Source organism: Carex rostrata, chromosome 11, assembly GCF_964058835.1.
Source record: "Carex rostrata chromosome 11, lpCarRost1.2, whole genome shotgun sequence".
NCBI lineage: Eukaryota > Viridiplantae > Streptophyta > Magnoliopsida > Poales > Cyperaceae > Carex > Carex rostrata.
This window is the reverse complement of record NC_135928.1, coordinates 166924-184161: the sequence shown is the minus strand read 5'-3', so window position 1 is coordinate 184161 and position 17238 is coordinate 166924. Positions and strand designations below refer to the sequence as shown.

General features: G+C 38.8%; 3 protein-coding genes across 7 annotated transcripts; 1 reads left to right on the top strand and 2 right to left on the bottom strand.

Annotated features, from left to right (window-relative positions):
* Nucleotides 1-1305: 1305 nt before the first annotated feature.
* On the bottom strand, nucleotides 1306-5151 carry LOC144561882 (uncharacterized). The gene is made up of 5 exons (XM_078310981.1): nucleotides 5131-5151; nucleotides 4233-5046; nucleotides 3989-4150; nucleotides 1727-1947; nucleotides 1306-1575 (listed from the first exon to the last, which is right to left on the bottom strand). The coding sequence occupies exons 1-5, from the start codon at nucleotides 5149-5151 to the stop codon at nucleotides 1306-1308; spliced, it is 1488 nt and encodes a 495-aa protein (XP_078167107.1).
* A 57-nt stretch (nucleotides 5152-5208) lies between these two features.
* On the bottom strand, nucleotides 5209-6270 carry LOC144561879 (uncharacterized). The gene has a single exon (XM_078310978.1). It carries the CDS (start codon nucleotides 6268-6270, stop codon nucleotides 5209-5211), a length of 1062 nt encoding a protein of 353 aa, XP_078167104.1.
* A 1558-nt stretch (nucleotides 6271-7828) lies between these two features.
* On the top strand, nucleotides 7829-13612 carry LOC144562267 (homeobox-leucine zipper protein ROC5-like). 5 transcript variants are annotated; one of them, XM_078311458.1, is made up of 11 exons: nucleotides 7829-8059; nucleotides 8162-8373; nucleotides 8460-8577; nucleotides 8665-9327; nucleotides 9482-9583; nucleotides 9674-9889; nucleotides 10924-11047; nucleotides 11232-11600; nucleotides 12115-12513; nucleotides 12636-13030; nucleotides 13211-13612. In XM_078311458.1, exons 1-8 carry the CDS (start codon nucleotides 7964-7966, stop codon nucleotides 11357-11359), a joined length of 1659 nt encoding a protein of 552 aa, XP_078167584.1. In that variant the 5' UTR covers nucleotides 7829-7963; the 3' UTR covers nucleotides 11360-11600; nucleotides 12115-12513; nucleotides 12636-13030; nucleotides 13211-13612. The 5 variants fall into 5 exon arrangements, with proteins under 5 accessions (XP_078167584.1, XP_078167585.1, XP_078167582.1 ...); XM_078311459.1 differs by lacking the exon at nucleotides 10924-11047; XM_078311456.1 differs by having other exon boundaries at nucleotides 7875-8059; nucleotides 9482-9889; nucleotides 12261-12513.
* The last annotated feature ends 3626 nt before the right edge of the window (nucleotides 13613-17238 follow it).

The following is a 17238-nucleotide window of genomic DNA, read 5'->3' as shown; positions in this document are numbered from 1 at the left end:
TTTAGCTGCTGGTAGTGCTTAAAGGTGCCGCGCGTTCAATCATCTGTCTTGGAAAAGCAGGCTACAGAGCAGTCGGGCATGCCATGTTGAACTTGGTTGCCCCCTGTATTGAGGACATGGGCCACGAGCCAAAGCTAGTCACTATGCTATGAGACGCGGGAGAGAATATTGATTGGCGCAAAATACGGTCGGACGAGCCTGATGCGCCACCTGTGCTGAATAGTGAGATGCCACCGACCCCCACAGAGCAGCCAGGGTGGGACTATCATCATTTCGTACTTACTATGACCGGTTGGCACGCCTACCGTGACGAGCATGGATGTCCAGTTCTTCCCCCGGTATATGATTCTTTATTTTATTTATTTCTTTATTTTAGGTAAAGATTAAGTAAAAATTTACTATGTTATTGGTATCCTTGTAGGGTCCTGCATACATGCCGCCGCCACCTGAGCAGCACGAGTCTCCAGAGATCCAGCCTGAGCAGGATGATGAGAGGTTCACTTTCATCCTTTCAGATTTACCTCCAGCTGATCAGTGGGATACAGCCACCTCTCCGGGTCAGCCGTATCCACCGATGGCTCATGATTGGGAGGCATCTGGGAGCGGGACTCAGACTGACTGTGCATCTCAGTTTGTAGAGTCTCTGTTCCATACCCCACCGCCACCGCCAGCTACCTACGCGGCCGAGCCCACAGATCCATGGAGTGTAGCACTCACGATGAGCGCACAGGCCGAGCCCAAGGAGGAGGTTACACCAGCTCGTAGAGCGCAAGATGGAGAACTACAGTGGCAAGACTGGCGTCAAAGGAATTTCAGTAGGGAAAATAGGGGTCAACCACCTCACCGGTTTAGCCCTTCAGAGTATATTTGAGATAGATCTTATTTGCAGTTATTGTTTTAGTTTAGATTAGTTTTATTATGTTTTATTATGTTTCGTTATGTTTCGTTATGTTTTATTATGATTTGCAGTTTAGTTTTACTGTTTTGGTATTTACTTTAAAACATAATACAATAATACGACAAGTACACAATAAAATTAAACTTCTAACTTAACAGTACACAATAATACGACAAGTACACAACAAATACAATAATATGACAAGTACACAACAAATACAATAATATGACAAGTACACAATAAAATTAAGTTCATACAAACTTAAGTTCATACAATAATACAACAAGTACACAATAATACGACAAGTACACAACAAATACAATAATACGACAAGTACACAATAATACGACAAGTACACAACAAATAAAATAATACGACAAGTACACAATACTACTATTCCTTGAAGGTTAAATTTTTTTTTCTTTCATCTTTGAAGGTACATGAGTCTTAGTCTTGGTCTGAGCCTTAGGCGGCGTCGCTACATTAATTTCTTCTTTCTTTGATCCATAACCGTAGGGGTTTTCTACAAAATCATCATCAGATATGTCATTCCGGTTAAAAAATTCATCTATCCGCACACATCTCGGACAGTCACTTCTAAGCTTTCCGCAAAAGCAACATGTGGGGTTTTTATTTTCCTCGCTCTTTCCTCGAGTATTGCTGTCCATCCTTCTCGTCTACAATTTACAAAATAATAATTAGAAAAAAACCGTTCATACATATACAAATAAATTTAATACAAACCTCAAAATAAAAATTGTTTACAATACTTTGAAAAAGCACTGAAGTTAATTTCTACGACTTCGAAGAAATTGGAATCCCAGTAACCGTCCAGATCCCCATGATGATGTGCTCCTTCTGGCTGGTTGCACTGCTTCTTCTTGCTGGTATGCTGTACCAGATGGTCCTGCGCCAGATGTGCTCCTTCTTCCAGCTTGAGATGAGCTCCTTCTTCGGTGGGTAGTACCTGAAGGCCATTGCATCCCAACCGCCTCTCCTCCTGACAGTCTTTCTCCCATTGCCTCCATAAACTGTTAGTTTGTAATAATCTAGAAGTCAATAATACGATAAATTATCATAAAGCTTTGTTCATGAATTGAATGTTTATTTATATATCATTTTGTTGCCTTGAGTATTATTGAATTTATGGATCATTTCGAGTTCATGACTGAAATTGTGAAACTCCATAATATAGATGATATATACTCTTAAAAGGTCACTGACCAAGGTAATTAGCAGGAACACTAATTACCGCGATAAGGTTAGTATGTGGATTAAAAGATGGTTATCGTTCCCACTGAGAAATATGTATGTGTGATTGTTATCCACCGCTGTCCGTAAAAAGCAGTCATAACGGTAGCTTTTCCATATGTATAGCTTAGCTGAGGAAGTGATAGTTTACCGAGAATACTATTTGTCCCTCGTATCTCTATACGAGCTATAGCATCACTGGGCCCCTTGGTAGAGTTAGATTATCTGCTAGCGGTATAATTACAAGAGTAATTATATTTGATAATCTGCTCAAGATCAAGAAAAGATTCAGTTAGCAAGGATGACACACATCTACCTTGAAACTGATCTGATAGCTATGAGACAGAAGAACAGACACAAGTAAATTGTTTACTGGATCGTGATATTGTACAGTACAGCATCATCTGTGTAATTGGATGGTCATGATGTGTTGCCAGATGCCACCCATGATTATAGAAGTTAAAACAGTTTTAACTCTATTTACCAACATAACACAGATCCTATTGGGTCACACCATATAGGAGTTAATCGGAGAATCTTATTATGATTGATTATAAATTGGTTATGATCAATAGTAAGATGGTTATAATTAATTATACGTGTTATAATTAAATTATAAATGTTATGTAAAAATAACAAGCAAAAACATTGGTTAATTTATAAACGTGTGTGACACGTTGTATAAAAGTTAACCGGTTAATTTATAAATGTGCAGGACACGTTGTATAAATTACCGAAACAACAAACCGCAAGAAAAATATATATATAATTGTTCAGAATAATTATACGAATATTATTTGTGTTCGGGCCGAGGGCATTCGGGTCTTTTCAGATTCGTCTTATCCGCATGACATGTCATCGATCCTATCCAGATGACACGTCATCGATACCGAAACAAACAACCGCAGAAAAATATATATAATTGTTCAGAATAATTATACAAACATTATTTGTGTTCGGGCCGAGGGCATTCGGGTCTTTTCAGATTCGTGTTTATCCGCATGACATGTCATCGATCCTATCCAGATGACACGTCATCGATCTTATCCACATGACATGTCATCCTTATCCATTCAATGGCATATATTGTAAATAGGCATAAGTTGAGGGGTATTTCGGTCTTTTGCGAACCTCCTCAAAAGCCTATAAATAGAGGGGTGCATGTAGAGAGAAAAATAACTAATTCATTCGTACCGGTTTCGTGTCGAAACGGATCGATATTTTCTCTCTTTCTCGGTTTCTCTCACAAATAGTGTTTCGGTTGAGAAAAGAAAGTTATACGTACTTGACGTATAATCTTGCGGGTTGTTGTGGAGTATATTTACGGGATCGATGAATAGTGTTTTACCGAATTTAGCGGTATGTCAGTTTTGCATATTGATGAAACTGAGCAACCGAAAATTCGTGTTTACGGGTTTTCGTCTTTTTCCCCGTGAATAGTGTTTTTGCAGAATTCCGCGGTTTACGGTATTTCTGACAGAAGAAACAAACCGCTCTCTGGTTAGTCCTGGTGGATAACCGATAGAGGTATCACACGTGTGATACTCCGAGTCGATTCCTTCCCTGGTGAGGCTCTACTCGCTCGGTCTGCATTCCAACTGTGATTTGGAAACAAGGTATAAATATGTTACATTAATATATTTAATTGGTAAGTAGATTAAAGTTTTAGAAATCAATCATGGAGTAGATCTGTAAAAGGATTAAATTGGGTTTTGATGCCAAAGGAATACTGAAGGTGGACCGCCTTGGAAAGTTTCCTGACATACCCCGTTTAATCCTGAGCTTAAGTTGGCCGTAGAAATTTTTGTTCTACGGTCATTCCGCACCTTAAGCCTAAACGGTTTCCGGTTAGCACCGCGTGAAACCCCAACATAAACATCATAGTTGCATTTTCACGGTCAGCTGTACGGCTTCTGGCTGTGCTTCGCCGCGTCCCTCGCGATCCGCTTGACTCTGCCATGACTCGCTCGTTTTCTGCTGCATTTGCTGCGTTGTGAGCATCTGCATCCCACATATGTTACTTACTAACATGTACAATATTGGAATGAAATGTAACCATTTTTCAAGGTTGAATGTTACATACCTCGACTCTGCCTATCAGTAGTGGAACGGCGAGGACGGTGCCCCTGTCGCCTACCTTGCATTTCATCCATGGTCATTACACAACGGATGTGTTTTCTCCTACCACGCCGTATCCAATCTTTGTTTGGCTCAATTTTTGGGGTAGTGGTCGTAGGCCAATCTTCAGGATTGCCATAAGGAACAAATACAGCATTCCAAGTACTCAAAAGGTAGTCCACCCTATACCGGTGGTCAACAAATAGGTCGGGTGACCAGTTTTTTTGGCGACAGACAGCTAACACATGAGCGCACGGAATTCCAGTTAATTGGATACCCCTGCATGTACATTCCACTTTTCTCTCTGGCCCGAATGTCACGATATACTGGAACCTTCTGTGAAGCATGGACATAGTTTCATCCTGCGTTTGGACTACTGGAACATATTCATTTGGGCCCGTGACTTCGTACTTACCTTCGCCGTGCGAGTATGCGATGACATCCATTCCTATAGCTTTCTCCCACCGTTTGGCGAGCTTAACATGTACCCGATCGGAAAAAGGCTTTCCTGCATTGTTTTGCTCCGTCGCTGCCTGTCGCCGCTGAACAAACCAGTTGTTGCACTTATAGAATGTCTCCTCCACAAGTGCAGCCACGGGCAACATTCGGCTATCCTTGAAGACAACGTTCAGGGACTCGGAGCCGTTTGTTGTCATGATACCAAATCGGTATCCTCCATCACATGTCTGGAAGATTTTATCAAAATTTGATTGCTCCATGACATCATTAGGACGTACTTTGCCCACTCTCCTCAAAAAAGCATTACACCTAGGATTTTGCTGCAATAGAACAAAGTAAAATTAGACAAAATGCATCTGAAATAAAAGAAAATGAACAACATAATTAGACAATATTAGACATACCATGGCGAAATCTTCAAACATCTCTTTCAGCCTTCTTGGCTTCTTCTTCTTGGCTCCTTGTTTGAACCTAGTTTCGTACTATTTGTCCTTCCCACAAGCCTGAACCAGATTGTCGGCAACATGCTGGATACAATATATGTGCACAAAATTATCCCGGTCCCATCCGTATTCAGGTTTCAATGCAGCTTTGATACCCTTGTGTTGGTCTGATATAACACATACGAATCTATTAACACCAATCACATTATTTCTAAGCCATTGCAAGAAAAAACCCCAATTATCTTCATTCTCCTTGTGCACAATTGCAAATGCTAGAGGCATCAATTGGTTCCCGGCATCATAGCCACAAGCCATCAAAAGCCTGCCCTCATACCGCCCAGAAAGGAAGGCTGCATCTATACTGATCACCGGTCTCAAGTAATTAAATGCGGTGATGCATGGTCCGTAAGCCCATGCCACGGCCACGAATTCCACAACACCTTGCTTGACCAGTCCTGTATTCTTATCGAAGCTCGGCTTCGTCAGAAAATCATGCCTCGAGCCGGGATTCTTATCACATATCCCGATAAGCAATAGTTTCATAAAGTTGTACGACTCTTCCCAACTCCCAAATTGACGGGCAACTGCTATCTCACGACCTCTCCAAAATTTGTTGTACTTTGGGGTTATACTGCCAAACCTAACCCTCACACAGTGTGCCACACTCCGGATGCTCATAGTGGGGTCTTCCTTAATGTTGCTCTCGATGATATCTGCGATTATTGATGCCGTCAGTTGTGCATGGTCGGTCCTGGTGTACTCAGACGTGCAAGTGTGAGGTGTGTCTTGCTCGGTTATCATCCATGTATCTCCTGCATTTGTTGCTTTTGCCTTCAGTTTGAAACGACAACCCGAAGTGCTGCATCTAATTTCCAGCCGGGATGTGTCACTTCTCTTCGTATATGTCTCCTTGTTCTTGTCAACATGGTACTCTCTGATCTTTTTGGTAAGTTGTTTTTTGTTAGGAAAGTATTGGCCTTTTGCGAGCTCACTCCTGTATTCAATCCGACGACCGTAGTAAGAAACGTCTGCTTCTTGAAAAGCAGATGTGTCATTGAAGTTCACAAACGGGTGAGTCTCAGAACGGCCACTTAACGACATATTCTCTCTATTTTGTCTCACACTGGGCTGTGTGTATTCTTCTTCATCTTCTTCATCTCCTTCATCATTAATGTCCCAGTCTCCTTCCCCCCATTCATCCCCAGTTTGCAGATTTTCCTCCGGTACCTCGTTCATAAATTCAAATTCTGACTCGTTTGGATCTTCATGTACTGGTGCCGGTCTGGGGTCAGGACTTGGTTCAGGCTCAGGTAAGGATGAAGGACCTCCATGCATGGATATAGGTGAGATAAAAGGTGGAGATTGTACTCGTGGTGGGACAAAAGGTGGAGATTGAGGTGAATTATGGTATATTTCTGCTTCCGGTTCTGCTACTGGCATTGAGATAAAAGGAGTGTGTGGTTCATAATTTGGTTGATCATTTTCTGCAACCGAAGCTTGGCCTGAACTCCCAGCCACTGACTCTCCGCGAATTCTGCATGCAAAAACTTCCAATAATCCACCGGACCGCACAACCTGCGCGATCAGGCCTCTCAATGCCCCGTCATCACCCAATGCGATTCTGACATACCTTCCTGCATGGACCATTCGGGCTTGAATCTGTAATTCCCAACGATTCCTATTGTAGCCGCTCACTTCATAAATAAGCGATTGCAACTGCTCAAATGAGAAATTTTCATCAACCCAATACGTATTTACTGGAGGTTTGGAGTAACGTGCCCCATTCTGGTCAAAAATGAATTTCCCTCCAAAATGTATTGAAATTGCAATAGGCATGGCCAATAAACTACATTCGGAGAAGGAAATATTTTGTAAGTTTACTGATTTCAAATGAACAGTAAATACGTATATGCACAGTAATGAATAGTAAATGAACAGTAAATACGTATATGAACAGTAAAAACGTATGTGCACAGGAAATGAACAGTAAATACGTATATGAAAAGTACATGAACAGTAAATACGTATGTGCACGGTATATGAACAGTAAATACGTATATGCACAGTAAATGAACAGTAATGAATAGTAACGAACAGTAAATACGTATGTGCACAGTAAATGAACAGTAAATACGTATATGCACAGTAAATGAATAGTAAATGATTAGTAAACGAACAGTAAATACGTATGTGCACAGTAAATGAACAGTAAATACGTACATCCACAGTAAATAACCAGTAAACAACAATACGTAAAAAAACCTGATTTAGCAGCTGAACAGTTCTTCTCTTCCTCCTCCCTCTTCTTCTCCTTTCCTCTCTTCTTCTCCTCTCTTTCCTCTTTCTCCTTCTGCCTCTTTCTGTCTAAGAGTCTATTTATAACAAAAAAATGCGCCAAAAAAAAAAAAAAAATTTAAAGGTTGGAGCGCAGATAATTTCTGCGCTTCCAAACAATAATTCCGGGCCGCGCATTTGCTTTAAGATCCGTGCAGCGGATCTGTAATTACAAGGTCAGAGCGCAGATATTATCTACGGGCGGGAATAAAAATTCCAGAGCGCAAATATTTTCTGCGGGGGGGGGGTATTTTTAAAATTTCGGTTGAAACCTGGACATTTTTATTTAATTTATTTATTAGTTGGGTATTTTTAAAAAAATCGGCACCTTGGATATATAATGCATGGCGGTAGAGTAGAGGTACTGAGTGAAATTCTATCCTCCATTCATTTTTAAGAGAGGGGAGCCTTTTTTTCTCTCTCTCTCCGCTGCTCCTGCTCCGCTTTGGAGGGGTTCAGGATGAGTACTTTTGGAAGCCTATTCGACGGCGCCATGCTCCCTTACGGTGGCGGTGGCAAACCTCTCTTCACCTCTCCTGCCCTTTCTCTCGCCTTGGTAACTAACTCTAAATCTATTCAATCTATTCAATCTCTTCCCTTCCTTCCGTGCCCTTTTTATTCATTTCTTTATCCTCTTTGTTTTTGTTTTTTGGTTTAGCAAACAAACATGGAGGCGCAGAGAGATGGAAATGGTACTGCTGTTCCCGGAGTAGTAGCAACTAAAGAATTAGATGAGATCGACAGTAGATCCGGAAGTGATCACTTGGACGGCTTGTCTGCTGATGACCTTGAACCCCCTTCTGGAAACCCTCGCAAAAGGAAGAAGAGATACCACCGCCACACTCCCCATCAGATCCAAGAACTTGAAGCGTAACTCTACTTTACTTTACCTCTTCAATCAATCATCCTTTTCCTTCTTATTTATTAATTCCATTCCATTCTCTCACTGAATTCAGATTGTTCAAGGAGTGCCCTCATCCTGACGAGAAGCAGCGTGCCGAACTCAGCAAACGCCTTTGCTTAGAGAACCGTCAGGTCAAGTTCTGGTTCCAGAATCGCCGTACTCAGATGAAGGTAAATCAACCATTACATTTAATCTTCATACATTCACTGATTACTGATTCAATGAATGAATTATTATTAATTAATTTCAACGAACAGACACAGATGGAGCGGCATGAAAATACTCTACTGAGGCAAGACAATGACAAGTTGCGTGCTGAGAACATGTCGATCAGAGAAGCAATGAGAAATCCTTTATGCAATCACTGCGGTGGGCCCGCTATGCTCGGCGAGATCTCTCTAGAAGAGCAACATCTAAGAATGGAGAATGCAAGGTTAAAAGAAGTGCTTACTCGTGTCTGTGCCTTAGCTGGTAAACTACTTGGCAAACCTATTTCTTCAATGTCCGGTGCACCTCTTGCCCTCCCCATGCCAAACTCTTCTTTGGATCTAGCTGTCGGTACAAATGGCTTTGCAACGTCTCTACCAGCTTTGAATGATTACCCGAACAATGCGTCTAGTCCTCTTGGTACTGTTATTACCCCAGCTAGAGGTGGTGTTGATAAGTCATTGGAGAGATCTATGCTTTTGGAACTAGCACTTGCGGCTACTGACGAGTTGGTCAAGATGGCACAAATGGAGGAGCCATTGTGGATCCCTTGCTTGGAAGGCGGCAAGGAAACACTTAACTATGAGGAGTATCTACGCGGTTTCAACAGATGTATTGGAGTTAAACCGGTTGGGTTCATGTCTGAGGCTACAAGGGAGACAGGTGTTGTGATCATTAATAGCATGGCGCTTGTTGAGACGCTCATGGACTCGGTGCGTTAATTGTTCTCTCTCATCACATTATATTATATTCTTAATTTCTAGCTACTTGTATATAAGTTTCAGTGTTGAACTTGTGATTGATCAATGCTTAGATTAATTTTTACTTACAAGTAATTAACATGCATATGATTAATTTGAAGTGTAGGCTCGATGGTCTGAAATGTTCTCTTGCGTGATTGCAAGTGCTACAACTACTGAAGTTCTTTCTAGCGGCATGGGAGGGAGCAGAAATGGTGCATTGCAACTTGCAAGTTATTTACTTGTTTTGAGACACACATATATAGCTACATTTGATCATATTTGTTCACACTTTTGTTTTGCAATTAATTTATGTCAGATGCGTGCTGAATTACAAGTGCTATCTCCATTAGTTCCAATTCGGGATGTAAACTTTCTGCGGTTCTGCAAGCAATTAGCAGAGGGATGCTGGGCTATTGTAGATGCTTCTATTGATGGAATCAGAGAGAATTCATCGGCATTAGCCGACAATATGAAATGCCGTAGGCTTCCTTCTGGCTGTTTGGTGCAAGACTTGCCAAATGGCTATTGCAAGGTATTCATTCACTTACACCACTCTCTTCCCACTAACTAAGACTGTGAAACTCTATTTTATTGGCTAGTTATTTATGTTGTTAATTAGTTTATTATAATGATTACCATGCAACGTAATGGTGCACGTACATAAGTCAAAGGCTAAACCACTGTTTTCTAACAAGTTAATTACGGGTCACGAGGCCACGATCCTGTCAGAATCACATGGTCTCATCTATTCATAGAGAGAAGAGATATGTTATGCATTTTTCTATGATTTGTGTAGATCCATACATATTCCAAAGTGTTTTTTAATTGCTTTGTTTAATTGGAAAATGGGTATTAGATGCTTCTTCTACTCTCCCCTAGGGAGTTAGCTACTTGTCTATACCACTTAATTAATTTGTCTAAAAATTCGTTGAGATCTGCATACCTCACCTTCCCCACTTGCATTTGTTTAGCATTTTTTTTGAAAAACTGATTGAAGTTGTCCCAAATACACATTAACTTGGTCTAATCTTTTGCCTGTTATGCAAAGATAATTTACAATATTTACACTATAGTAAGTACTTGTCCCTTGCATAATCAATAGTCTAACCCACCATGTGGTAAATAATTTTGGCTGGTTGTAACGAATTCGTATCCTCTGAGATATCTCAAACTTTGCGTGACTTTATGGAAAATCCCAACTGTTTAAATACGTTCTGCACGAATTTCAAAGCACACATAATACTGACCCCCCTACATCACTCCTGAATAGGCACCGGACACGTCGGTCACACAAAAGTTGAGATATCTCATAGGATACGCACTCGGTTGTAACTGGTTATGATGTGCTGGGGCACAAGGTATCTACTACAGTGGACCAGCAGGAACTCTGTACAACTTAATGTATGGTATAGTCTATCTAGCCTGTATTGTGTTTGGTACAGCCCTACAGGTTACAGGGGGGGAGAACACTAAAAACACTGGAAAGGAGCAGAGGCATGTGAGTGCATTAATGAGCTAACAGACGACTTGTTTTTTTTTTTTTTTGCATTTGTATTGGTGTAACAGGTCACGTGGGTTGAGCATGCAGAGTATGAGGAAGCGGCTGTGCACCAGCTTTACCGCCCCATACTCCGCTCTGGTCTTGCCCTTGGTGCGCACCGCTGGCTCGCCACACTCCAGCGCCAGTCCAGTATAAAACTGCGTTAAAAATAATTGAATTACCTAAAAGTTAAAGGCAGACAATTTCTTTCATTGCACTTGTATACATATAGCATAAAATGTAATGTTAGTGCAGTTTTGTTCTGAAGAAAAGAGAAGAAAAACTGACTGAAATGAAGAATGTAAATGAAATAATTTAAGTAATGATTTTGTAGCAATCACTGCAAGTGGAAGGAGAAGCATGCTGAAACTGGCGCAGAGAATGACAGACAACTTGTGCGGGAGTGTGTGCATCATCGGCACACAAATGGAGCAAGTTAGTGGGGGCCGGCAACGTGGGTGAGGATGTGAAGGTGATGACACGTCAGAGCATGGATGAGCCTGGGGAGCCACCTGGCGTTGTGCTCAGTGCCGCCACGTCAGTTTGGGTTCCAGTGGCACCGCAACGCCTGTTTGATTTCTTGCGTGATGAGCGTCTGCGTAGCGAGTGGGATATTCTTTCAAATGGTGGGCCAATGCAGGAGATGGCACATATTGCTAAGGGGCAGCATCACGGCAACTCCGTTTCCCTTCTTCGTGCTAGTGTGAGTTGCATTTTTCTCTTCATTTAAAAAAAAATACTTATTTTTACATGCATGTGTTGATTGATTAGTTGTGAATTTCAGAAATTGCTTTTGTGTTTACTTACATGCACACTACAGTTAAGGTAACATTACCACATGACATGATGAGACTAGACTATTTTTGGAGGTGTATATGTATCCAGTATCCACTGTAAAGGAAGAGAGTATTGATTGCGCCTTAATATTAGTTCAGAGGCCATAATGGTGCAATATATAAAAGAGAAGAGTTGTACTCCTTGAATAAAGTGCTCATAATTTCTTTTGTGGGTGTCCAACCCGTGTAGCTGTCCCACGGCACATAGTGACATAGTGACATAGTGACATAGTGTACAGTGTACATAGAGAGATGGATGAGAAATTGATAATAAATAGGACAAAAGGAGACAAAATAGGAATAGTGCAAACGTACTGCATTACCAATTTAAGTTTGCACATTGTACCGTTACCAATTTAAAGTAAATATTGTGATTTGAAGTTCGGAGACTATTCAAGTTCCATCCACAAATGACGAAAATGACCTTGAAGAAGATAAAGCCATTTATGATGACAAAGCCATTACCGAAATCACATGCCCCGACAAAGTGGTTATAAGCGAGAACATAATTAAGGATGTTTGCATAGATGAAGGTGCAAAAGTTTCTCCAATTAAAATTGAAGAAAATGAGATGATTACCTCAAGTATAACAGAAGAAGGCGAGGAGATTGCTTTGAAGACCGTGCAGGATCATAGTTCGGTACCAGATGAAAAGGAGGTTGTAATTGGAGAGATTTTAATGAAAAAACTATAAGCTTGAAAGAACTTTTCTTTTCTGAAGATAAAAAATCAGCTGACCTTCACCTCAAAAAAATCGATGAAAAGAAATCAGCTGTTCAGGTATAATTTTTTTTAAAATAAAAGACAAGTAATAATATAACAACAAATCAATCACTTTCATTTAATTAGTCTGTTTTTTGTTTACTAATTGTTTTGTTTAAAATTCATCATTACAAATACAGAGTATAGAGAAGCATTCCCCTGAAGCAACAGTGACGACCGGGTCTGATGCCAGTGAACCCGTTAAGAGCAGCAAAGTTGATGTCTCTTCTGATGAAATTACTGAAGAACATCCCGCTTCACCGCCTGTGCTGTCAGGCACTGAAATGAATGGTACAGAAGAGATGTTGGACACATCGAGATCCATGCCATCATGCCACGCAGAAGCAGAGAATGGCCATAATTTTGATGGACCAAAGATCACCTCTCGCACGTCATTTTCCCAGCATTGCGGGGAATTGAACATACCGCAAATGGAGTTACCGGGTAATAACTCGGCACGTATAGCTTATTCTGGTAGCCTATCCATTCGTTCTGATAGTAGTACAACAAGTGCTCGGTCTTTTGCCTTCCCCATGTAAGAATTTTATTTCTTTGTACATATAAAATAATATAAGGGCATTTCGGTATATATTCCTGCAAAATATCAACCATGATACCAGTAAGAAAACAAGGAAAATATATACTGATTTCAGTATCTTTTTCAATTGTTGTTTTGATGTTATTATGCTGAATTTGCATGCTAAATAATGCGCAGAATGCAGAATGAGTGGAACAGCAGTCCGATAAAAATGGCAAAGGCCGACCAAAGGAGATACAGGAAGCACCGTGGATGGAGATCAAGTTTATTTTGTTGCAGTTTTTGAAATAAATTCAGCTGCTTATGAGAGATCATATATATTCAATACGTATGTTCAAAATGCTATGTTGAAATATGTCTAGAATTATTTTTTGTTTTTTTGTTCCAATATCCTGCTATGTTATTTGGTGCAAGGGCAGGTTAGAGAGAGAGAGAGGTTATGTTAGCTAAAGGTAAATAGTTGTTTTGCATTTTTATTTGTTTGTGCAAGGGTTGTAGAGAAAAATGATATGGAGCTGTTTCATTTTATGTATAATGGACTGACTGGATTTTGTTTGTTTAATACAAATTGTTCATGTACATTCAAATCAGTGAGATTCCTGTAGTTTAAATGGGCCTAATTTATTGGGCCCAAAATCAAATTAAAAGGACTAAATAAATCCAGCCCACTTGTAATAAGATGAAGCATAACTAATTCCACTAGCTATCCATCTAAACCACATTTACTTACATGAAAAATAAAAATGAACTTGTTAGATCCACTGGCTAGAAGTAGAACTAAAGAAACTTTCAACATTATTTACAAAATATTATAGGATGAGAGAGCAAGTGAGGTCTAACGACTAACAGTTACTAAATTAGGGATCAAAAATTCAAAACTAGGGTTTGTGTTATTATCTCTAATTAATTGTGAATTGGCCGTCGGCGTTGCCCGCTCGGTTTGTAGTCCTTGTTGATTAGAGTGAATATTTCTGTGGCTGAATCTTGTGGTAGTTTTGCGTGAATCGGAAGAACAGTTGGTCGGGAAAAATTCGGGTTTGCACCATGATTTCTTGACAACTTTTCCATGCCTTCATATTTTACATTGCTCATTTCTCTCAACCATCTTCTTCCTGTGATGCTGCCGCCGCCATATGTGATCTCGTACTGAGGTTTCTGTAAAATAAAATAAAATAAAATCATACAATCATATTTTTCTATCTTCTATTGAACTTGGAAATGCATTTTTAAGCAATGTTTGAATCCAGAAAAAGTCTAATTAGAAAGCATTGGAGATGTAACTTACCAATTTGTTGTCAGTATCTTCATTACTGTTGGCTGGAAGATTGACTGCTGCATATAAAAGAAAGAAAATTAATATAACAGAACAGAACAGAACAACTAAAGAGTAATCAATAAATAACTTCAATAAATTAGTAGGGAATTACCAGGATTGAGCAGAGCAAGAGACGAATCCAGAAAAACAAGTAGAGAGAGGGAAAATAGTAAGGTAGTAGAGTAAATTTCCATGACATCAACTTTTGTGAAATAAATAATAAAAAGGAAAGGGGTTCAGTTTAGTTTAGGGTTTAAAGGTTTTAGATACCTCTCCTTTTGCCTTTTAAGGAATGAGAAAGAGAAATTAAGGTGGCTAGAAGGAGAAGGGTTTGGTCTTTATGAGTTGGTTAATTGGTTTGGTACAAAAATAATGAAATAATAAAAAATAAAAGGAACAGAGCTTCTTGTTGTTATTCTGTTACAAATTATTAAATTAATAGTCAGTCAAAGGTCAAAGGTGCAAAAATCAGAAACTAAAAATGGTAATTTTGTTTTGTCTCTGTGTCTCTGTCCCCCTTTCACTGGAATTCGGCTTCTCTAATGTAACCCTATTTTTTAGTATCGATCCGAACCGTCTGATCTGCTCACACAAATGTTAAAGGTTCATTGTACGGTTCGGATGCAAACTCATATTTTGAGTTACTTTAGGGGATCCGAGCCCCCTTCATCGGCTCTCGTTGGGATTGAAGTTATATTATTTTTATTTTACTGGCCAATATTTCCATGCAACTCCTGAATTTCTTTATATAATTAATTAGGTGAGCTCATCACTCGACAGTTCTCATTGAACGCGTAGTACTTCCAGAATATGATTATTTTTTTAAGGAGTGAGGCCATAGTACTACGCATAATGTGGATTAGTAAAGAAAATTCAAATAATATAAATTTTGATCTCCAAACACATTTTAATACTCAGATTATATTTAGTTGTTTGAATGAGTATCTGTATTTTTAAAAATAGAGATAAGGATATAGACACTGGCGGATCCACATATAAATTGGGGTAGGCAAGTATTTACTTCTAAATTTGAATTTTTTATTTCGATCCAATACTAATTGTTCAATGTACCTACTTTGGTTCGATGTAGTGCATACCCCTGATCCAAGTTAGTTCAATTCTTGAACCGATTCCTTTTGAGTTTTGGTCAATTTTGTGTATTTCATTTTTTCGGATCTGCTATACTCTATTTCGTAAATAGAATGAAAGAGAACAATAAATGTCTGACAGTGGGACCTATTATTACAATTCTAAGGAGATGGGTAAGCCGAACTTTTTGTGTCTTTTATTATTTATTACTTATATTTTGGTTAAATTTTTATCTAAGTTTTGTCTTTGATTTGCTAATTGGCTAAGAACAGTCCCACTCTGAATTGTACTAAACAAATTTTTAATTAACATAGGAAAAATATTTCAACGTTGTGTCAATCGATTTTATGATTATAACAGATTTTATAATAAACATAGTTTAGAGATTGAGTTGCAATTGTGTACCCAATAAGGTTTGAACCCGATTAGTGCCCTACCCTGACAGAAATTTTGGATGTAGAGATATGAGTGAGGTATGGCAACAATATTAAGGGTGGATCCAGGATTTTCGTCAGGGGGGCAAAATAATATCAAATCGGGTTTAAATAGCTAATCGAGTTTAAATCTATTAACTAATTGGTTACTCGATAAAAAAATAATGCTTTAACTTATACTTTCCATTATTTTGACTTGTAATTTATGATGCTCTAATTTGTACTTCTAATTACCAATCAAATTTGAACAAATTTATTTGAATTTTAACCCTAAAACCCGAATTACAAATCGAGCATCTAGAGGGGGGCAAAATTGGTTAGGACCGATAGATCTCTACTAAAACTCAAAATCCAGAAGAAGATGATGACAGTTGTAGGTCCAACCCTGAACAATATGACAAGTTGGAGATCAAGCCTCTAACTATTTAATATCCATAAAAAATTCTTTAATCTCAATTTTGAACCTACAACCTTCCTCGCACACCTCCCACACACACAGAGTATTATCTTTGCCAATATATAAAAAGTCACTGCTTTGAATAATTTAGAATTTTTAGATCATACGATTTTCTACACATCTAAATTTTTTTTGTAAAAGATGTGAAATTTTTTCTCTCAAGTTTTAAAAGTGAGATATCAGCGTGCTTTTAGAAACCCGGAGTAGAGGGTAAAATAGAAAAAAAAAATTGCCACTTGGCAGTCAACCACAGGCCCACGTCATTAAAGATTATTTTTTGGATGGAATAGTGGATGCTTTTTGAGAAGTGTGTCCGCTCTCAGTCCGTATAAATCTGCAAGTTTCTAGGAATTATAATATAACATAGGGGGAATTTCATGTATTTCCCTCAAAAATTTCAATATTACGTATTTAACCCTCCAAAATTAATAATTACATATTTATCTTTGAAATTGTACAAACTCACATATTTGTCCAATCTAACTCTATAACATATCAAATATCTCAAAAAATAATTAAATAATATTTTTTAAACTTTAAAATTTATTTTACATTATTAATTAAGAATATGTTGACCATTATACCATTCGTGTTTTTTTTAGTCTGCCTGAGTTCTCTTCTCTTTAAAGCGCCAAATTTCCCGCCTCTCTTCAAATGTGCCAAATCATAGATTTCTCTGTTTTCCCTCGTCGCCTCCTCTCTCATAAATTTCTGTCACCCCTCACTACTTTAATTTTTCCATCTTCGTTTAGAGAAAGAGACAGGAGGTTTGACGTCTTAGAGAGAAGAAAATTCAGATGTAATAAAAAAACGGAAACGAAGGAGCATAATCGTCAATATATTATTAATTAATTTTAAAGTTTAAGAAAAATATTATTTAATTATTTTTGGAGTTCTTTCAAATGTTATA

Excerpts from the sequence above, each read along its gene's own strand:
- LOC144561882 (XM_078310981.1), bottom strand. The coding sequence starts at position 5,151 with ATGTTTGAAGATTTCGCCATG. Across the intron at positions 4,151-4,232 it reads TACTGATAGGCAGAGTCGAG|ATGCTCACAACGCAGCAAAT; the intron begins GTATGTAACATT and ends TGTGGGATGCAG. Across the intron at positions 1,948-3,988 it reads CGCGGTGCTAACCGGAAACC|ATTATTACAAACTAACAGTT; the intron begins GTTTAGGCTTAA and ends ATTGACTTCTAG.
- LOC144561879 (XM_078310978.1), bottom strand. The coding sequence starts at position 6,270 with ATGTCGTTAAGTGGCCGTTCTGAGACTCACCCGTTTGTGAACTTCAAT.
- LOC144562267 (XM_078311456.1), top strand. The coding sequence starts at position 7,964 with ATGAGTACTTTTGGAAGCCTATTCGACGGCGCCATGCTCCCTTACGGT. Across the intron at positions 8,374-8,459 it reads CAGATCCAAGAACTTGAAGC|ATTGTTCAAGGAGTGCCCTC; the intron begins GTAACTCTACTT and ends CACTGAATTCAG. Across the intron at positions 11,048-11,231 it reads CACACTCCAGCGCCAGTCCA|CAATCACTGCAAGTGGAAGG; the intron begins GTATAAAACTGC and ends ATGATTTTGTAG.